Source organism: Lithobates pipiens, unplaced genomic scaffold (genome assembly GCF_037356315.1).
Source record: "Lithobates pipiens isolate NorthernLeopardFrog02 unplaced genomic scaffold, aLitPip1_a1.2 Scaffold_16, whole genome shotgun sequence".
Classification (NCBI taxonomy): domain Eukaryota; kingdom Metazoa; phylum Chordata; class Amphibia; order Anura; family Ranidae; genus Lithobates; species Lithobates pipiens.
Genome location: NW_027507748.1, coordinates 394,559,547 through 394,582,874, shown reverse-complemented (window position 1 = coordinate 394,582,874; position 23,328 = coordinate 394,559,547). Strand labels below are relative to the sequence as shown.

The window sequence follows — 23,328 nt, the reverse complement described above, 5'->3', positions numbered from 1 at the left end:
CCGCGTCAAATTAAAAAAAAAATTGACGTGGGGTTCCCCCTAAAAATCCATACCAGACCCTTTATCCGAGCACGCAACCTGGCAGGCCGCAGGAAAAGAGGGGGGGACGAGAAAGCGGCCCCCCCTCCCTCCTGAACCGTACCAGGCCACATGCCCTCAACATTGGGAGGATGCTTTGGGGGTCCGTGACCCCTCAAAGCACCTTGTCCCCATGTTGATGAGGACAAGGGCCTCATCCCCACAACCCTGGCCGGTGGTTGTGGAGGTCTGCGGGCGGGGGGCTTATCAGAATCTGGAAGCCCCCTTTAACAAGGGGACCCCCAGATCCCGGCCCCCCCCCTGTTTGAAATGGTAAGGGGGTACAAAAGTACCCCTACCATTTCACAAAGAAAGTGTAAAAAATGTTTAAATAAAACAAACACACTTTTTAAAAATTCCTTTATTAAAAATAAAAAAAGATTCCAGCGGCGGTAATCCACTCTTGCTATCCAGCGACGGACGGTCAGCTCTCCATCGATGTCTAATGTCATCCAGCGCAGCGCAGCATCCTTCTTCTGTCTCCTCCACGGAGACACTGGAGGCATTCCGGCGCTGACGTTTCTTATATACGGAGGGCGGGGCCACCCGTCACCTGACCCCGCCCCCCTCTGACGCAAGGGGAAACCCGGGGTTCCCCGTGACGTATGGGTGACCCCGCCCCCCTCTGATGTAACGGAAACCTGCCTGTGTTACATCAGAGGGGTGCGGGTCACCCCTATGTCACAGGGAGCCCCGGGTTTCCCCTTGCGTCAGAGGGGGGCGGGGTCAGGTGACGGGTGGCCCCGCCCACCCTATATAAGAAACGTCAAGCCGCCGAAATGTCTGTAGTGTCTCCTCCACGGAGACAGAAGAAGGATGCTGCGCTGCGCTGGATGACATTAGACATCGATGGAGAGCTGACCGTCCGTCGCTGGATAGCAAGAGTGGATTACCGCCGCTGGAATCTTTTTTTTATTTTTAATAAAGGAATTTTTCAAAAGTGTGTTTGTTTTATTTAACCATTTTTTACACTTTCTTTGTGAAATGGTAGGGGTACTTTTGTACCCCCTTACCATTTCAAACAGGGGGGGGGCCGGGATCTGGGGGTCCCCTTGTTAAAGGGGGCTTCCAGATTCTGATAAGCCCCCCGCCCGCAGACCTCCACAACCACCGGCCAGGGTTGTGGGGATGAGGCCCTTGTCCTCATCAACATGGGGACAAGGTGCTTTGAGGGGTCACGGACCCCCAAAGCATCCTCCCAATGTTGAGGGCATGTGGCCTGGTACGGTTCAGGAGGGAGGGGGGCCGCTCTCTCGTCCCCCCCTCTTTTCCTGCGGCCTGCCAGGTTGCGTGCTCGGATAAAGGGTCTGGTATGGATTTTTAGGGGGAACCCCATGTCAAATTTTTTTTAAATTTGATGCGGGGTTCCCCTTAATATCCATACCAGACCTGAAGGGTCTGGTTATGGATATTTAGGGGGAACCCCACGTCAAATTTTTTCTTAAATTTGAGGCAGGGTTCCCCTTAATATCCATACCAGACCTGAAGGGCCTGGAAATTGAATTTGGGGGACCCCCACGCTTTTTTTTTAATTTATTTATTTATTTTTTTATCAATGACTTTCAATGAGTGTTCTCTGTATTACGGGAGCCGACAATTCATTATAGCTGCGAGTGATTTTAAAGGACTTTTTTTCCTGCATAAATGACACTTTGTGCAGGGACAATTCTAAGCACGGGAAACATGCGCCCCTTCACAGGCATACTATAGACAACCCCCCCCTACGAAATTTAAAGGAATATTACACTTTTATTGTTTCACTTTAATCATTATTAAAATCACTGCTCCCGAAAAAACGGCCGTTTTTAAAACTTTTTTTTGCATTGATACATGTCCCCTTGGGCAGGACTCGGGTCCCCAAACACTTTTTAGGACAGTAACTTGCAGAATCTTTTCTCTCTGTCAAATCTTTTTTCTCTGTCGAATATTTTCTCTATATAATCTTGGACTAATAGAGGTAAGGTTAAGCACATTCGACCACAGGTTCTATAGACAGATTGTTATCGTCAGAGTCATGTCGAATCTCCTATTTTATATCGAACTGTTGTAACAATGAAAACGAAAATAAAGCATTTATTTATGTCGGATCTTTCGTTTTTCGGATTTTGTGCTTTCGTTATCGTTTGTCAAAACGAAAACGAAAATAGCTGAAATTCGGACGAAAATGCATTCGGACGAAAACGAATGCACATGTCTAATAAATCAACAAATTTAAATAACAGCTGCAGCTCTACTGTGAGATACACACAGAGAATACAAATGAAGGGGCAAAGAGAGCTGCATTAACCTTATTGCATTCAATTAATAACTGTAATTTAAATGTTTATTGTGACAATTAAATGAATGTTGTCACACCACGACAAAAAAGTGCACCAGCTAAAGCCTTTATCCTGAGGGGGAATCTGATGTTAGCTCATGGAGGGTCACACTCCGTGCGGTAAGAAGCCAAACAGACGTCTTTAAACTCTCACGGGGTCCAAGGAGTCAACTCAGCATTCAGGGGACAATTTAGCCACAATACCCAAAAAGGAAAAACTTGCTGTAGTGTAAAACCAACTACACCTTTAATAGTAAAAAATGGTATTGCACTTACGGCAAGGAGCAGAAATAAAAGCAAAGGATAAAAAGACGGCTGGCTTGCATAGACCAACCGTCCTTCCGGGATCATAGCAACACAGTGATGTCAGCATGTCCCTCCTTCCGACGCATTTCATCAAAAGATGACATCATCCTGGGGCACGGGTGGCGGGCTGACTCACCACTTAAATAAAAAACAAAGAACAACACCTCAAACTGAGTCGCAGGTGGCAGGCCAAAAATCCACCATATTGGAAATGGAAACCCATCCAGTTCTCAAGGAGATGTATGATACCTATTCATGTTTCAAATTAGAACCATATCTAGTAACCCATCGGAAACATTGTGGAAAAACACATTTATCCACTAACAGAGGGGGTAGCTATAACAGGTATAACAGGATCACTAATACCTCGCAGTAACTAATCCGCAACTGCTCATTATAGCCAAATCAAAATATTAAAATTTAGACAGGGAAAGGACTAAATTCAAGAATATATACTAAATCATTTGTTCCTCTCCACAGTAACCTCTCAGGGATTCCATATTCCCTAATATCAAAAAAAAATTGTAAATTTAATATGAATTTATTAAATCTAGTCTAGCAGGATTTAGCCAGAATGATCACCTTGGGAACACGGATAGAATTTACTCAACAGTGGCCCCCAGTGTTAAAACTGGAGATAGCAACTAGCAAGAACTATCCGAACACGATGAAATAGCAACCATGGATGATTAAACACTCATCATACGATTGTATTGGCTAAGTTTTAGAATATTACAGCAGAGATCTAAATTAGAGCTGAGACTCAAGACTCAGACCAAGTCTACAATGCAATGGTATATACTTTCAAGAATTGTCAATGAAAGCTTTAATGTCAATGTCCATATTTAACCCATGTGGAACATATGACTTTAACCTATGGATCCACATTTTCATCTTGGAGATTTCCCTCACCATAGAGTTACCCCTCCAATAAGGACTATATTTATCTATTCCCAGAAAAATAGTCTTAGAGGGGTCTTTATTATGAGCAGTCAGACAATGTTTTGCTACAGAGTGGTTTTTAAACCCTTTTTTTATATTGGTAATATGTTCACTGATTCAAACTTGTAGGGGGTGTTTAGTCCTACCCACATACTGTAGCCCACATGGGCATTGAAGTAAGTAGACCACCCCTATCGTAGAAAATATACTAAGGGGCTTAATCTTGAATTCCACCAATGTACTGGATTGTTTGGTTCTCCTACATCCACTAAGATTTTTTTCCCAAAACCTTACAGGTTTTTATCAACGTAGGAGGTGTCGAGTGTACTCTCTCAGTGGATGTACACATAGAAGAACCAAACGAGACTCAGATCGAGGTGTGGTTCTTTGCTTGTTATATAAGTGGTTAATTAGCATACTGCCTGTGTCCCAGGGCAAAGTCATCTTGTGATGAAATGCATAGAGAAGAGGGACGTATTGACGTCACCATGTTGCTACGATCCCAGAAGGATGGGTGGTCTATGCAAGCCGGCCGGCTTTTTATCCTTTGCTTTTATTTCTGCTCATTGCTGTAAGTGTAATACAATTTTTTACTATTAAAGGTGTAGTTGGTTTTACACTATAGAGAGTTTTTCCTTTCTGGGTATCCTGGCTAAATTGTCCACTGAATGCAGAGTTGATCCTTGATCCCTGTGAGAGTTTAAAGACATCTGTTTAGCTTCTTCCTGCATGGAGTGTGATCTGTCCATGAGCTGACATCAGATTTTGCCTCAGGATAAAGCCTGGGCAATAGTCGTTTAAAGGGACATGTATCTTATTATTATAATTTTTTGGTCAATGGATTCCATGATCTATATGGACTATTAATTCACTTATTTGTTTATGCACATTTATTAATTGAATGTAATAAGGTTAGCACAGTTCACTTTGTCCTTTTTAGATACCTGCAGATCTCTCATACTCTCAGGAGTCAATTCCCCTCTAGTAAGGTGCAGATGGTCTCCTCAGACCTTGAAAAAATTCTATGTTATGTTATGACTGCTTGGAGAAACCCACCTCTACACTATATGCTCACCTCCTCAGAGTCTCTTTTCCTTATCTAGCAGGGCTCCGTCAGTGATGGTTCATTAATGCTCCTGAGTTGGACTCTGAGGACTGGGATGACATATGGGACTTCCCTTTTAGAATCTTGGTTTCTTTAAGAGATCAACTAGAGCAATTCAAGATAGTCCATAGGGCCTATATTACTCCCTATCTACTAAGCAAGAAGGGGTCTGTTCATTCTTCGGAATGCTGGCATTGTGGCCAGTGACCAGAGAATTTTATCCACATATTCTGGTCATGCCCTAATATAACCGTATACTGGACACAAGTGCCTACAGGGATTAATCTCATCGCTGGCACTTCCATTATCTCCTTTCCAAGAGTTTGTCTGCTAGGCCTGGTGGAAGATACAGCCCAAAGATTGGCAGACAGGACTCTGATTGGCCTTTTACTATTCTATGCCAGGAAAGCCATCACACTACATTGGAAGAAACAAACATCCCCTCCTCTTAACGTATGGAAATATTTAATTATTAGCTCTTCCTTATTATAGAGACACATATCTTCACAGAGGATGTCCCAAGAAGTATGGTAGAGTCTGGGCCAAATGGCTAGCAAAACCATCCACGGATGTGGACAACTAATAACTTTTTTCTCCTACCCTACCTACCCACCTACCCCACTTACATTTTCTTCAGGTTTTTGTAATTTATGAGGCCAACCTGGTCAGTGGAACACAGGTCTTACTACTTTTAATTATTTTGTAGGTCATTTACAGTCGGTAAGGCACCCTGTTTTACCAAGTATTACTTCTTGTGCCTTATTTACCCCTGCGTGGGTATTGTGCCTGAGACTGTTAGTTTGGTTGTTGTTTGTCTTATATGTACCTTAGTACATTTTGTATTGCACTATAAATCTAATAAGAAGATTAATTTAAAAAAAATCAAGACAGACCGTCATTCTGTCACAGAGGAAAAGATAGATCTGTTATTCCTGCTAATCAGCAACACAGATGTCTCTCTTCCTTCAGTCAGTCCGCCCCCCCCCCCCCTCCCCACAGTTAGAAAGCATTACCTAGGAGAATACTTAACCCTTTGATTGCCCTGGCAGTGTCATTTATACAGTTACAGTGCATTTTTTTTAGCACGGATCACTGTATTGGGGTCACTAGTTCCAAAAAAGTGTCACTTAGTGTCCAATATGTCGGCCGCAATGTGGCAGTCCCACAAAAAATCGCTGATTCCCGCCATTACCAGTAAAAATAAAAAAAGCAGAAAAATCTCATGGTTTGTAGACGCAATAACTGGCACACATTGGCACAAACCAATCAATATATCATAATTGGGATTTAAAATATTGTCAGTTAAAATAACACAGTGCCGTGTCGCAAAAAATGGCCTGGTCATTAAGGGGGTAAAACCTTCCGGGTCTGAAGTGGTTAATGCAGAGAATGCATTAAGGTAAAAAAACCTTTTCTACTTTAGAACTACTTTAAAAGTAATTTAAGGGAATGGGCACGATAAAACAAAACCAATATGAGAATGTTTCGGTTTATGGGTGTATGGCATTTGTTATACAGCCCAGTAGGTATAAAGAGCAGCAATAAAATTAAGGTAATTACTACTCTCTTAAACAAGCATTTCATAGCCTGTAAATCAAAAAAAATTCTACTAATTAAATTACACATATTTTCACACAATATTAAAATATTAAACTATTAAAAACTATTAGCTATTAAAAATCTCAAAGTATATTTTCAACATAAACAATCAAGTTCCACAGACATTTATTAATATACATCATGTAAATAACATAAATTTACCTTTTGCTGACCATTTTTGAACTTCATCCATCTTTACAATTCTCATAATCAAAGCACTAATAAAGTCCATGTAGATATCCTCAGTAATCACAGGTAAAAAAGAAGAAACAGTCGTCTCTTCTCCTTCGTCTTCAGGGTTCTGTGGACTTTCATCATCATTGTTTTTTTCTGTTGAACAAAGAAAAACAGTACACTGTAGCTATTTTTCTTTAAGTCTTAGGTCTTTTGGTCTAGGCCAGGTTTACAATAATTCTGAGGGTTTACCGCATGCTTTTTAACGCCAATTATGTAACATGCTATTGGGATTTCCAGTAAAGCAACCCATTCTTTTTATTATTGCACCACAAAGCACCTCAACATGTAATTGCACCTTTTTTCCGTTTAGTTCACATCTGTTTTTTGTTGCTGTGTGTTAAAATGTTGATCCATTGGGGTTGTGCCATAGGGTTGTTTTCAGAATGTGTGTAAGTCAACAGAACTCTTTTCATACAGAGACCAAAAATGGCATAGTCAGTGTTAAGCCCAATCCATCTTATAACTAGGTCCCACTTTCTAAAGGTAGAACTTAATTTTCTCTGGATACAGATTTCATGTTACATTTATGTATGATTCATATAATAAAGTGATTTATGAAGTACATTATACTACGTTTTTTTAAGGCTATGGTCCCATAAAATGAGTCAAAATCTATACACTGTAGTTCTTGCCTGCACAGTTGCTGCTGTTTTTTTAATGTACTTCAGCGTTCAGAAGAAAGAGCATGATAACTCTGACTATCTTTTTTATAATTATAGTAAAAATGCATTGATAGAGAATTAGCTATACTGCTATCTCTAAAATATATATGAACTAAGTGGTTAATTTGCAAAGGTTTGCTCACAAAACAACTGAAATACTAGTTTTTTTGGACTAAAGCAGTAAAATAGAATTGCAGACTAAACCTAATCAGTCTTAAAAATGGTCCTCCCCTCCCGTAACACCTATGCTGACTAACCTGTATAAGTAAGATACTTACCTATTTTCAGCCCGGTTTGGTTACGTGATCCCGTGTGTCAGCCAGCAGCAGCTTTGGACATTTATGATATGGATATCTGATTTTACATTTAATGTGAGTGAATCTTCTATTTTAAATAAATGATACGTTTTTATACTGCACCATGAGACTGTTTTTTTCTACATTCCATATGAGCAGAGTACTTAACTGAGGTGGGTGCCTGTGGACCACTGATAGGGAGTGCCATTTGATTTAATGGTATGAGAAGCTGAAACAGCCTGTCGGGCAGCTAATACCCATTGTGTCTATGGATTGTGGTTCAAAAGCCTTATTTGACCACTCATTTTAAGGGAGTGTCAATATATTCTAGTAACAAGCCTGTTACTTATCACTGGTGGACTGTGGGAGAATACTTCTGCATGGAAGACTTCTCTTCAGTGGAGTTCACTGTTTTTTATGAGCACAAATTTGTTGTATATTTAATTTGATAAAGTTTGTATTTTTTATACACGTTTGTCTTTTAATTTGTTGACGAATTGTGCCAGTTGCTTTTTTTATGTTTTGAGGGTCTAAACGCAGGTGTTATTAGAAATGTCTTTAATAAAATGTGACACATACATTGCGACACAGAAAAAAAGGTGTGTGTTTCTAATTGCATTTAATATTGGGTGTGGTTAAAAAGAGTCTGGGTTGACTTCCATAGTATTGCATGACACATTGTTGAATAGGGAATGTACAGCACAGTATCTATGGAGGTACACTGGAGGGACCAAGGCCCAACATTAGATGTTGGGACACCTGTTCAGAGGTCACCATTAAGTGACTTACTTAGTAATGACCTTTGAACTCTGCTTCACTAACTACTAACCTCTGAACTCAACATCACTTACTACCGATTTCTGAACTCTGCGCCACTTACTACTGAACTTTGCTTCACTTACTACTGACCTCTAAACATTGTGTCACTTACTATTGACCTCTAAACTCTGCAACAATAACATTGACCTCTACAGTACATTGCTTACTGCTGACCTCTGCATCACTTTCTACCTACCTCTGAACACTTTGTCACTTACTACATAACTCTGCATTACTTACTACTGACCAATGAACTCTATTTCACTAACTAGTGACCTCTACATCACTTAGTGCTGACCTCTAAACTTTGTGTCACTACTGACCTCCGAACGCTGTGTCACTTTCTATTGAACTGTGCATCACCTACTACTGACCTCTGTACTGCATAACTAACTACTCACTTTTGAACAGTTTGCCCTTACTACATAACTGCTACATGCCCTTACTACATAACTTACTGCTAATCTCTGCATCACCAACTACTGACCTCTAAACACTGTGTCACTTACTACTGACCTCCAAACGCTGTGTCACTTACTATTGAACTCTGTACTCTGCATAACTTACTATTGACCTCTGAACTCTGCATTGTTTACTACAGATCTCTGTACTCTGCATCACTTACTATTGACTTCTAAACTTTGCATCACTTACTACTGACTTCTAATCTTTGCATCACTTACTACTGACATCTAAACTTTGCATCACTACTGACCTCTGTGCTCTGCATCACTTACCACTGACATCTGTACTCTGTGTCACTTACTACTGATCTCTGAATTCTCTGTCACTACTGACCTCTGAACTCTGAACTCTGTATTACTTACTACTGGCCTCTGATCTCTGCATTACTATTGACCTCTGCACTACATGTCCCTTACTACTGTTCTCTGTACTCTGCATGACTTACTACTGACATGTGTATTCTATGTTATTTACTGCTAAATTCTAACCTCTTTGTACTACTTACCTCTGTACTCTGTGTTACTTACTATTGATCTCTGAACTCTGTATCACTTACTACTGAACTCTGAACTCTGCATCACTATTGATCTCTGCACTACATGCCACTTACTATTGATCTCTGTATTCTGCATCCCTTACTACTGACCTGTGTATTATATGTCATTTACTGCTGAATTCAAAGCTCTTTGTACTACTTACCTCTAAACTCTGTGTCACTTACTACAGAGCTCAGGGATCAGCAGTAGGTGGGGCAAAGTTCAAGGCTCAGGAGTAAATGACACCTAGTCCAAAGGTCAGTAGTGATACACTACTGCAGTAGTAAGAGTAGTAAGTAACTACTGCAGTAGTAAGAGACCCTCTGTCTCACAATATACAGTAGATAAACAGCCCACCCCTACACATCTTACCACTGTTCTCCCACTCCCTGGACTCATCATGGTACTCACAGTACTGCAGCTCCAGCTCTCCTCTGTCTTCTCTTTCCTAGTCCAATGGGCGGGGCTAAATTACAGCCAATCACAGTTCTGCTATGCAGAACCTCCCTCTCCCCTACTCCTTAAAAGGAAATTATAATGTGTTGTAACATAAGGTCACATGTTTCTCTAAACTGAGAAGTACTGTGTATTTCCTTTACTCCTGCCAATTGAACAAAGAAGCAGGATAGCAAAGGAAATGTGATTACCGTATATACTCGAGTATAAGCCGAGATTTTCAGCCCCTTTTTTTAGGCTGAAAGTGCCCCCCTCGGCTTATGCTCGAGTCACGCAGATCAGGTAGGCAGACGGCGGCCATTCCACTATTCAAAAGCCGCGCCTCCCTGTCTGTGATAGGCGGAACACTCAATTTCCCAGCAGTCAGTGTTCCGCCTATCACGGACATCCGCTCATTCTCATACTACGGATGAGGATGAGAGGATGTCCGTGATAGGCGGAACACTGACTGCTGGGAAATTGAGTGTTCCGCCTATCACAGACAGAGAGGCGCGGCTTTTGAACAGTGGAATGGCCGCCGTCTGTCAGACGAGGAGGAGAGGTGCGGCATGGCACACAGAGGCTGCAGAAGGCAAAGAGGCTGCAGATTGGCACAGGTAGGCTGCGATGGACACAGGGATGGACGGGACACAGGGATGGACGGGACACAGGGATGGACACAGGGAGGGACGGGACACAGGGATGGACACAGGGATGGACGTGGCACAGGGATGGACACAGGGATGGACGGGACACAGGGATGGACGGGACACAGGGATGGACGGGACACAGGGATGGACACAGGGATGGACACAGGGAGGGACACAGGGATGGACACAGGGAGGTATGCAGGTGCAGATGGGCATTGTTGACCCTCTTTTCCACTCTTTTAAGCTGTAACAGTAGCTGCTGCATGTCTCACCCTCGGCTTATACACGAGTCAATACGTTTTCCCAGTTTTTTTGTGGTAAATTAGGGGCCTCGGCTTATATTCGGATCGACCTATACTCGAGTATATACGGTATGTACTGCTGTAGAAGTGGCCATCAAAGAGAGCCTGTTGCTTTTCCCTGCACAAGGGGCAAAAAGCTAACCTAAAAAAGTACTGTGGGCAATAACTTTCCACTGCTTTTCACTGTCTGTAGAAAATTGGACAAACATAATATCCTTTAGGTTCACCAACAACTATATAGTGGGATTTCCTGATTGAATATAAATAAAATGCATAATTTATGTAGGGAATTGTACTAAACGTAATGTAAATCTGAAAGTGATGTTAGAAGGATTTTGCAGCTAGATTGGAATTAACTGTATTGTGAACAGCATTACACTGAGAATCTCTTTACCAGAGGAAATATTAGAGTGAGGGCCCCAAACAGCGCACTGAGGGAGGGTTAGTGACTAAGCCATTTATCTTAATGGCCATGGAAGACACTAAGATCCTCACAAGGGTGCCTGGGCAGAATTGCATGTGTTTAGAAGGTAATATAATTTACCTATATATATTTAAATCTTGTCTGGAGTTTGGCTTTAATTGTCAGAAAGGTATTTTTTATAATAATGTTTTTGTGAATGTGGATTTAAGCATAATCTGTATTATGTATTTTTAAGGTAACCCGAGGCAGCTGCACTATGTGGGTGAACTCCTACTTCTTTGGCAGGTGGCAAGTTCAATATTTGCTCTCTTGAAAATCTAGAAGTACTGCTTATATCCAACACTTCAAAGTGGGTGCCATATTCCTCCTGCTGCCCACTCTGTAACTAAGGGTCACTAACTAACATACTCTGATATGTAATACAGCATCGAATAGATTTGCTGAACATTGGACAGGAAAGTATTCATTATCTCCTGTTACGGGGTGGATCTACCTCAAATTTAATAGACACTTGACAGGGACTCTTTGGGCCCCTTTCACACTTGTACAACTGTGACTTGGGACTACAAAGTCGCTCCCCATGATTTCCAATGACAACCATTCATATTAGTACAACTTCAATTCGTGCCGACGTCAAAGTATCCCCTGCACTACTTTAGTCCAACTTTGATGTGAGTTCAGGTTCATAGACCTCAAGTCTCCCTGAAAATTGCTTCAAAATCACGGCCGCAAAATCACTGCAAAATCGTGCGTCGTTGAAGTCGCAGTAGTATGAAAGGGGCCTTAGAGAAATATAATCTTCACAAAGTAATAAATACCTTTTGTTTTTAGGCTGTTTGTATCATTACTGTTCTTCTGTCTTTCCACAGGGATATCATTGGGGAATATTACTGAGAATTCAATCACACGTCCTAAAAAAAAACATGTAAATTACTCACATTGCCAAATAACAGCAAGCAAAGAATATGAAATGATACATAACACATCTTGATTATACATTTATATTTAAACTTAGCTATCATTTAAGCTTTTAAAGAAAATAAGTTGGTTGATTTACTAAAGGCAAATAAATAAGCTGTTCACATTTCAAGGGAATTTTCCATCAAGCCCTGTACAAATGGGCGAAATGTCAGAAGAAATTTGCCAGTTCAAATAAAAACAAAAACGGCCAACATTCTGCCTGTGTGTATGTCAGTCTGTCCGACAGAGGCTGCATGCTGGAAAACCAGCACCTGACGACTCCCGATCAGCGCTCTTTGCCAATAGCAATGGGGTTGAATGAAAAAAAAAAAACTAATAGTGTGTCCCTGGCTTTAGCTAAGTGAATGTGGTGAAAACTCTCACTGAAAAGTATAGCCAATCACATGTAAGGAACATTTTAAAAAGCTGTATTTTTTCATGTACGTGATTAGATGATATAAGTCAGCAGAGCGTCACTTCATTTGCTAAGCTAAGGAAAAATTCCCTTGCAAAGTGAACAGTCTATTTCCCTATAGTAAATTAACCCCGCATAGTGTGATCCATAGATTTAACATTATTCAACACATGTAATAAAACTATTGAGCTTTTAAAAGTTTTGTGTGGTAGGACTAATAAAAGGATCCAGTGTCACTGGTATTACTGTAATATTACTCAATTATGCAAATCTCAAAGGTCTTTATATAATGAAACCTGCCCCTCTAAAGAGAAAAGAGCTGCCCCCAATTAATCCCTAGCTCCTGCAATGCATTATTGGTCAATGAGGCTGTTAATCACAGGTGAATTACAATCAATGGAAGGGGCTTCCATTATCAAGACCAAAAGCTGCATATAAGAGAATCCTAGAATTTGTGGCCCCTGCCTAGCTTGAGAGGCCTTAAAATATTGCATTAAGGACTCAAATTTTTATGAACCTCATTACACTTTAAGCAATGTTATTATAACCCAATTGAAATAAAAAAGTAGTAAATTAAAATGAAGATTGTACTAATAACCTCCATTTGATGAGTTTTTTTAAACCAGGGGTTTACAAGAGGAGGAACATTAGATAAAAAAAAAAATTGGTATTTTAAAGCATTTCCAAACAAAAATCAATGACAAATCATAACATATAGGGTTCTATAATAAAATATAGCGTGGACCTACAACTATAGCATAAACAGACTGGTAATTCTCTATAAAATTTGTAAATTTATAAAACGTGAAGGTTCCCAAATTAGGATTAGTAATCAGGTAACACATTCTTAAAAAGGAACCCGAGTCAATATGTTTTTTTTTTATTCCCCTCTTACCCTGTTCACTGGGATATTCTCAAAATACATGCTCACATGTCCATTAAGTCCAGTGTTGTCCCACTGCAATCAGCCACCACACAGTGGGTCCCATGCCATCATTTTTTTTACTTACAGCATCAAGGGGCCAGCTGTCTCTTACCAGTTCATGCAGCCAGCCCCCTGGCGACACCCATATGTCACATGCACTGTACAGTACTTCAAGGCCTCCCACGATCAGCAACATAAGATTCCCAGGAGGCTGCAGGTGACTTGTATGTCATTCTTGCCTAGCCAAGAATCTTAGTATTATTGGGAGGGGTCCTAAAAAACAGGTATTTGGCAAAAATAATCTCTTACAATTGGGAATAAATACATATCCAACTGTGATAGAGGAGGAGGGTAGGAATGCAATGATGGAAAGTGGGTGGGGAGGGTGAAGGTTTGCTTTACACATTCAATGTCTGAATGTCTGAAGCCATCCAGCAGAGAGGAAACATAATTTTAAGGGTAGGCATATTTGTTACTTATCATTGGAAGATAGGATACAAGTAGACCAGGTAAACGAAAAAATATAGAACAAATGGTGAGGATGGAATGAGGAGAAATTTGTGGGTAGCTTGTAAACAAAGAGAGGGATCCTGGAGAAAAAGCGAGAGAATAAAGGGATTCAAAAAGAACAATAGGTCTTGCCTAACAAAAGGGTAAACCTTTGAATGTATATTAATAAAAGAATAATATCAAGTTAATAATAACAACAATAGTAATTCTATGGCAAACCACTAAATCAACAAAATCATTGCTAATAGTACCTTACTGGGCAAAGCAAAAGATCTTACACTACATAGACATTTTTCATTTAGATCTTTATTACCTATGTCTGGATCAATTGAGTCTATCATTAATGGGAAACCTCTTTCTTTAACAGCCATAGGCCATTCCACTGTTAGCATGGGCTGTCGAAAGTGGTGTTCATAAGCGCCAAGGTACGACACTAATCCTGCTGCCAAGGCTGTACTTCCAGGAATCCCACTGAGCCTGTCTGGAAGGGAGCTTACAATAGCAGCATATTTCTTGTTCTCGTCTTCCAGGAGCTTCAAAGAGATTAAAGATATTAAAGACAGTTAAATAGAGTTGTCAAGTTATATGTCACTTCATTGAATTGAGCTTGGCGAGGGATATCTGAAGGACTGAGGATTTTTACAGGCTCATTCTTTGTTGTTATTTTCGCAGCCCGTGACCATCACTCATCTCCAACTTGCAGATCTGTGTGCAGTAAACCAAATAATACATCATCCATTTTTATGCAGCTTACAGAGACTTGTTCACAATATGCCCAGGATCACAAGTTTATTTTTTTAGCTGTTACCATCTAAGTACGGATGCTGTATTAATTCATAATACAATTTGATGTTTGGCTGATAATTAACATAATTAGCTCCTCAAGACAGCACAACCAAGATCAATACTGTATTAAAGTGGTTGTAAAGGGTAAATGTTTTTTACCTTTATGAAGCAAACAAAAAGTGATAGGATGCTTGTATAAAACCGTCCCCACATCAACTCATGCCTCTTACCAGAGACTTTGGATCTCAAATTATAGAGATCTAAATCACTTTTGTTCTCCACACATTGCTGTGATTATCAGGAGGGATAAGATCTTATCTGCATATGAGCTTAGCCGTGTTACCATCCAAGGATTATATCCAATGTAAAAAACCTTCAGTGTGCAGCTTCCCCCTCAGCACCCCCTAATACTTACCCGAGCCTGATCTCAATCTAGTGATGTGCATGAGACCAGTGGCTCTCCTGGGTCTCTGCCTCCTCACTGGCTGAGATGGGAGCTATTGGCTCCAACTGCTGTTAATCACAGCCAGTAAGGCAGGAGAGGAGGCAGGACTGAGCCATGCTCTGTGTATCTCATAGATACACAGAGGTGGCTTGGTAGGAAGCACGCACGTGTGCCTCCATAGCAAGCAGCTTGCCTTGGGGGCACTCGGCAAGATGGAGGGTCCGGAAGCACCAGTGGAGGATCTGAGAAAAGGAGGATCAGGGCTACTCTGTGCAAAACCATTTCACAGAGCAGGTAAGAATGAGGTATTTATTATTTTAAAAGAACCACTTTAATTTGGCTATGTTCATTAAGCACATGGTAAAAATCCGAAGGGTGATCAGTATGTATCATATTTGCTGTATGTATCTCTGCACTGAAACAACGGTGTTCTGAAACCATAAGGTTTGAAGACAAAAGCATCTAAAGTTCAATGTAAACAGACTGACCACTGAAACCTCCTATGCATGCCTACAATACTTTAGAGCTAATAAAGTAGTAAGAGCACATCATGTGAAAATGGCATTTATCTGGTGTTTTTACTGTGTTTTTTACAGTGTTTTGATCAAATTATCTTATTAGAGAGCTGATTCAAGAAGCTGTAAAGATATACTAGAAATCAGTTCATCAGAATAACCGGTTCCCGATCAGCGCATGCCGATGTACGTCGACAGAATGGCACGGTCAGGCATATTGGCGTACATGTACGTCCAATCTTCAATGCCGCCCTGCCATCAGTAGCGCGCCGCCGGTGGCGCGCTCCCACGCTGGTCGGGACCCCCGTGAGTCCAGTCGCGGGACCCGCGGACTCGATCGCCGCGGGCATACCCGCGATCGTCTCACGGGACGGCTGAATTGAGGAAATGCTGTATACACGGCATTTCCTCAATTCAGTTTGCCTAGCAACTAGTGACGCTGATCTCTGCTCCATGTGATTGAAGCAGAGATCAGTGTTCACTAAATGAAAGCCCAACCCCCCCACAGTTAGTAACAAACCCCTAGGAACACTTAACCCCTACACTGCCACCCACTGGTTAACCCCTTCACTGCCAGTGTCATTTACACAGGAATCACTGCATTTATATAGCAGTGATTACTGTATAAATGACAATGGTCCCAAAAATGTGTCAAAAATGTCCGATGGGTCCCCCACAATGCCGTAGTCACAATAAAAATAGCTGATCGCCGCCATTACTAGTAAAAAAATAAATAATAAAAAATTATTAATAAAAAAGGCTCTAAAACTATCCCTATTTTGTAAATGCTATAACTTTTGCGCAACCAATCAATAATCGCTTATTGCGATTTTTTTACCAAAAATATGTAGAAGAATACGTATTGGCCTAAACTGAGGGAAAAAAAAGTTTTTTTATATATATTTTTGGGGGATATTTATTATAACAAAAAAGTAAAAAATAATGCGTTTTTTTCAAAATTGTCGCTCTATTTTTGTTTATAGCGCAAAAAATAAATACCGCAGGGGTGATCAAATACCACCAAAAGAAAGCTCTATTTGTAGGAAAAAAAGGACGTCAATTTTGTTTGGGAGCCACGTCGCAGGACTGCGCAATTGTCAGTTAAAGCAACGCAGTGCCGAATCGCAAAAAGTGGTCTGGTCTTTGACCAGCAAAATGGTCCGGTCTGTAAGTGGTTAAGCAAGTCATCAAGTGATCTTTATTTTGCAGCACATGAACTTTAAGCTAGATCAATAATAACTTATGTATGTATTTCAACTCTGTATCGGTTTGCCTAGAGTTCTCTCTAAATGGACTTTCTTCCAAAAACACTGCTGCCTTAACCAATCAAAGATATACAGTTAGTTCCATCTTTTTTAAACTTTTTTGTAATACTATTGCAATTGATAGTAAACTTGTACCCCTGTATATATGGTTTCACAACCAATTAATCTGTTATGGTAAATATTTCACCTTCACTTGCTTTGTCGTGTATACCCTGCAAGTAAAAGCCAGTAGCAATATTTCCTTTTTTCTTTATTTATAGTGTTGTTTGCTAATGCTATCTGCTGGTGATTATAGAAATGAAATAAAATACATACCTGTGCTACTTGTGCAGCCTGATCTAATTTACAGGCTAGTTCAACAGTCTTTTGTTGTTGCTTGTTTTTATGCATGGTTGCCTCTTCAAAGCCCCTCTCTAGGTCACTCAATCTTGAAAGAAGAGCTTTTTTTCTCTGCTGTAAAGATATCATTTTCTGTTCTGCGTCTTCTAAAGCAATTGTCATTTCAGCAACTCTGCTCTGCAAAGGTTTCACCTGAAATACAAGACATGCTCAGAGCAATTACTTTACTGGGTAACAACCAATTTGAACTCCTGGTTTATATATAAATGTGCCTGTCACCAGAAAATTGTTAGCATCCTATTTTCTCCCTGGTTAGGAATTTAACAGAATAGGTAATCGGAGAAATGATCAGACAGGGAGTAACTGTAACTTGCAGTTTACTAAACTTGCACAGCAATGCAAATCTGGTTCAGGATGGGCAAAAACTGCAGAATACAGAATGCTGCATAAAAATATAAAAGCTGATTAGCCATGGATTCTTTACAGTAATGTTTTCATGACCCAATGAGGATAACATGGCTGCAGAGCATAGTCTTACTAAAACTCTATAACAATAAAGAGTCAAGCTGAGTCAAATGGTTCAGAAGACAACTTCTTGCATTTATCCCCATAGACAGTGCTCCCTATAGTGAAGTCCAAAATAGATCTGGTAATACAGGTGAACAGCTAGAAGGGTCCAAGTCCCAATGACAAAGGGTCACTCCCTTTGAGCTGGAGTACTCTACTATCAATCAGGTAGCTCCCCACAGTAGCTAGGTTTTTCGGAGAAGCAGTGTACTATTAGGATTTGATCTGGCTGCTTGCACACCTGGTCTAACAACAGAGGGCCTTTCTGACTTGGCTGTAGATTACTTGCCCAGCTATCTGCCTGATCACGGATAGCTTCTCTGAACTGCTGAGGGAGGGAAGCTGAGAAATTTATACTCCCTAGGTGTGCCAAGGAACCCATGGAGTTGCAGGAAATTGGGTTAAAGTGGCCTGTGCCTGCATTTGATCATGTTGAGTAAATGGGCACTCTGATACAGTGACCCCTTTCACACTAAGGCAGTTTTCAGGCATTTTATCTCTAAAAACAACATCTGTAAAGTGCCTGAAAACTGCCTCTCATGCCTCCCTGGTGTGAAAGCGCGAGTGCTTTCACACTGAGGTGGTGCGCTTGTGGGACGGGAAAAAAAGTCCTGCAAGCAGCATCTTTACGGTGGTATAGGAGCACTCCTACACCGCCTCTTCCCATTGGAATGAATGGGCAGCACTTCCAAAGCACCTCAAAAGTGCTTCAGAAGTGCCGTAACACAGACGCATTTAACCCATTGTAACCCCATTCTTGGGGGTTAAAAGCACCCCGCTAGCGGCTGAAAAGCGCCACTTAAACAGTGGTAAAGTGCCGCTAAACCTAGCAGTGCTTTACAGCTAACGGTAAAGAAAGGGGTGAAAGGGGTCGAAAACACAACAAGGTGATTTGGTAAAAGCTTCAGCATTGAGATTAGTAAAAGAGCATTGGATTTTCGGTAAATGCCTTGCTAAGAATTTACATATCCGATATAGTCACAGAATGTTAAAATAAAACACTGATCCTGTCAGAAATCCTAACTTTGTGTAGTGATTTCCCAACACAGCGCATCCTAAAAATCTGAAGACATCCTATCGGATGTGCTCTGTTCCCACCCGTTATGAAGACTAATATGGGGAGGTGTGTTTTTTAAGCCTGTAAATGGGCAGGGCATTATTTGAATTTTAGTTATTTCAATTGGAGGTTAATTAAAGGATGTAGCGCCTTCTACTTTTAGGTAGGTGCTTAGTGATATTTTTTTGACAGTATAGGACCTGCTCTTTACTAGGCCTGGTTGTTTATTTAGGAATGGGAATGTCAGAGTAGAAGGGGTTGTGGCTGCCTACACTTGGGCTCAGTGATACCTCCTCTGCTTGACAGTGGATTCTGCTGGAAAGAGAGGATGGGCTAAGACCTGAGTGGCAAGAAACCCATGTGAGAGAATTGAACAATGGTTAATTCCTATGGTCAATGGGAGGTCTCTCATAAAAAGGGGGTTGTCACATGCTCTAGAGAGGGGGAGTTTGAGGTCCAGAGGTTCAGGTCCGGAGGCCCGGGAGTTTAGAGATCCCGAAGTCTCCGGGAGAAGGCTTAAGGCCCGGGAGTTCAGAGATCCCAGAGCCGTATAGCCGGAGGCGAGTCCAGGGAGGCCGAAGTCTGGCCCCTGGAGGAGAAGTCAACATGTAGTGCTGGAGGAAGACCGGGCATCCCATGTGAGGATGTGCCGGACAGCGTGGAGGAGGAGGGGGAAGTAGGAACTAAGCAGAAGGAGAAGACTGGGGAATCGACTTTCTGTGAGTAGGTCATGGACTGTTGATTGGGAGAGAGCAATGGGAGTGCAACCCAGTAGAGCTACTCAGTAACTTCATACTGTGTATCCAAGGACCTCAGTATTAAGCACTATCCAGGATTGAGGGAAGTTTGACAACTCAAGTCATGGAAATAGGCAGTGTGGCCTGTGACTGAGGTCAACAGCCATAGCATTATTCAGAGTAATGTTTATCTGTTCGGAAGTGCGACCTTAGAGAGAATTGGAACCAGGAAAGGATTGTTTTAAGGGACTTAATTAACAAAGCCACGGCTACAGATTAATACCCTTTGACCTAAAACTGAGGTCGGATGGGGCATCTCATATACCCTATTGAACAGACGACCGATTCATACCCAGAATAAAGCATTATAAAATCCAGAGTCTTGACTGTTTGGTGTCATTTAATTGCATGGGGTATCAGAAGCGGAGCCATCTGACAAAAGTTGTGAGGGCAAGTACACATACCTTCAGAGTAGAGATTGATTTGAATGTGCAAATTGCTGATTTTGTATAAATACCTGTAATAATCAACACCCAATAAATCCAGCTCTACTGATTAATTGTGCTCTTTTTTTTTAGTTCAGCTTTAGTAAATATGATTGTTTTCAATCTTAATTAACTAGCGTGAGATTTATTTAGAGATCTGACATGAACTACTTAGGGGATTAATGATCACTGATTTATGAATATTGAGCAGCATTTCAATACTCTAGGCTAAATAATCACTTACACTTCAAACCAGCTTTTTGAACTATTATACTCTTCAGCAATCACTCAAAGGAAGTTAAATGACTCCGATTTATAACTATAACGTACAAGGCCCAGTATATTTGCTGTCTCAATGTGTAAATTCAACAAATGCAATTTTCAGCACCTCTAGAGAACCAATTTAAGTCAACATTATGCATGAGCTGAGCATGCTGGAATTCTCTGCTCTCTTATTTAACTCATTAAATTTTCACTGAACATCTTGCAATTAAAATTTCACACATATTTCTTATGATTGACATTTGGCCTTAGTAAAAATTTGTTGAAATTGGTTGCTTTGAACACATAAGAGAACAGAGACAGAATGTGTGTTTTAGGTCTGATAACGTGCATTAACTCCTTGAACCTGATTACTAATAGATATCATAAAGCCAGATTTGCAAACCACTTAAATTTGATGTGTAAGAAATAGTTTAAGTAGCATATGGATAAGTGAGCTTTCCCAACTTTTTCAAATATGTAAATAACTGAAATGTCATAAAAGGCACACGAATTATAATTGACCAGACTAATGATCTCAGAATCAGGTGTGTCTTTTACAACTGAAAATTATTATAATAGTAATTATACAGGTCCTTCTCAAAAAATTAGCATATTGTGATAAAGTTCATTATTTTCTGTAATGTACTGATAAACATTAGACTTTCATATATTTTAGATTCATTACACACAACTGAAGTAGTTCAAGACTTTTCTTGTTTTAATATTGATGATTTTGGCATACAGCTCATGAAAACCCAAAATTCCTATCTCAAAAAATTAGCATATCATGAAAAGGTTCTCTAAACAAGCTATTAACCTAATCATCTGAATCAACTAATTAACTCTAAACACCTGCAAAAGATTCCTGAGGCTTTTAAAAACTCCCAGCCTGGTTCATTACTCAAAACCGCAATCATGGGTAAGACTGCCGACCTGACTGCTGTCCAGAAGGCCATCATTGACACCCTCAAGCAAGAGGGTAAGACACAGAAAGAAGTTTCTGAACGAATAGGCTGTTCCCAGAGTGCTGTATTAAGGCACCTCAGTGGGAAGTCTGTGGGAAGGAAAAAGTGTGGCAGAAAACCCTGCACAACGAGAAGAGGTGACTGGACCCTGAAGAAGATTGTGGAGAAGGACCGATTCCAGACCTTGGAGGACCTGCGGAAGCAGTGGACTGAGTCTGGAGTAGAAACATCCAGAGCCACCGTGAACAGGCGTGTGCAGGAAATGGGCTACAGGTGCCGCATTCCCCAGGTCAAGCCACTTTTGAACCAGAAACAGCGGCAGAAGCGCCTGACCTGGGCTACAGAGAAGCAGCACTGGACTGTTGCTCAGTGATCCAAAGTACTTTTTTTGGATGAAAGCAAATTTTGCATGTCATTCGGAAATCAAGGTGCCAGAGTCTGGAGGAAGACTGGGGAGAGGGAAATGCCAAAATGCCTGAGGTCCAGTGTCAAGTACCCACAGTCAGTGATGGTCTGGGGTGCCATGTCAGCTGCTGGTGTTGGTCCTCTGTGTTTTATCAAGGGCAGGGTCAATGCAGCTAGCTATCAGGAGATTTTGGAGCCCTTCATGCTTCCATCTGCTGAAAAGCTTTATGGAGATGAAGATTTCATTTTTCAGCACGACCTGGCACCTGCTCACAGTGCCAAAACCACTGGTAAATGGTTTACTGACCATGGTATTACTGTGCTCAATTGGCCTGCCAACTCTCCTGACCTGAACCCCATAGAGAATCTGTGGGATATTGGGAAGAGAAAGTTGAGAGACGCAAGACCCAACACTCTGGGTGAGCTTAAGGCCACTATCGAAGCATCCTGGGCCTCCATAACACCTCAGCAGTGCCACAGGCTGGTTGCCTCCATGCCACGCCGCATTGAAGCAGTCATCTCTGCAAAAGGATTCCCGACCAAGTATTGAGTGCATAACTGAACATAATTATTTGAAGGTTGACTTTTTTTGTATTAAAAACACTTTTCTTTTATTGGTCGGATGAAATATGCAAATTTTTTGAGATAGGATTTTTGGGTTTTCAGGAGCTGTATGCCAAAATCATCAATATTAAAACAAGAAAAGGCTTGAACTACTTCAGTTGTGTGTAATGAATCTAAAATATATGAAAGTCTAATGTTTATCAGTACATTACAGAAAATAATGAACTTTATCACAATATGCTAATTTTTTGAGAAGGACCTGTATATATAAAGCCATTTTTATTTTGGCTGGGTAGGAAATAGTTCAAACCTCTGTTAGGTTTCTTGTCATCATGTTCTGTTGGAAGATTTTCTTTATCTTCCTATAGACATAACAGTAAGTGACAGGAAGTCTCTGCAGAGGAATTCTCCTCTTATACTGTGATCACTTCATCATTTGAAGGCTTCTCATCACAGTCCTGTTTATTTGACAACTCTAGATTTTGGATTTACCTTCACTTTCAGCACTAGTAACAAAGGGAAGGGAAAATAAAAAATAAATATCCATAGCAGAGACAGGACAGAGACACCAATAAAAGCCTAACAAAGTTTTAACATCTCACTGCTCTATCCAAAAAAAAAAAAGCTTTGGATATACATTAACTATGAAGACAAGAGACATTATTTTAATGTTATACTAGTATGGCTGCCACTACATTATACATTATCAGGCCTTTTAATAAAAGCTGTAAAGGGCTAAGGTGCAGGCATCTGCCATTTATAAATTCCTTGGTATATACAGTATATAGGTAACATAGTGAAATGTAAGTAAATTAGTAACATAATATTTTAAAAGAACCTGTCGTAGTATGTTAACCACTTGCCTACTGGGCACTTAAATAGCCCTTCTGCCCAGACCAATTTTCAGCTTTCGGTGCTCTCACAATTTGAATGACAATTACTCAGTCATGC

General features: G+C 40.7%; 1 protein-coding gene across 1 annotated transcript in view; it reads right to left on the bottom strand.

Moving 5' to 3' along the window:
• LOC143983065 (uncharacterized) overlaps positions 1–23,328 on the bottom strand; it is a 695,051-nt gene that overhangs the window by 305,039 nt on the left and 366,684 nt on the right. Inside the window, exons 70-73 of the mRNA XM_077482312.1 lie at positions 17,310–17,525; positions 14,297–14,516; positions 11,992–12,084; positions 6,510–6,677 (exon numbers count right to left, since the gene is read on the bottom strand). Of these exons, the coding sequence (XP_077338438.1) occupies positions 6,510–6,677; positions 11,992–12,084; positions 14,297–14,516; positions 17,310–17,525 (697 nt within the window). The remainder of the gene's footprint in view (positions 1–6,509; positions 6,678–11,991; positions 12,085–14,296; positions 14,517–17,309; positions 17,526–23,328) is intronic.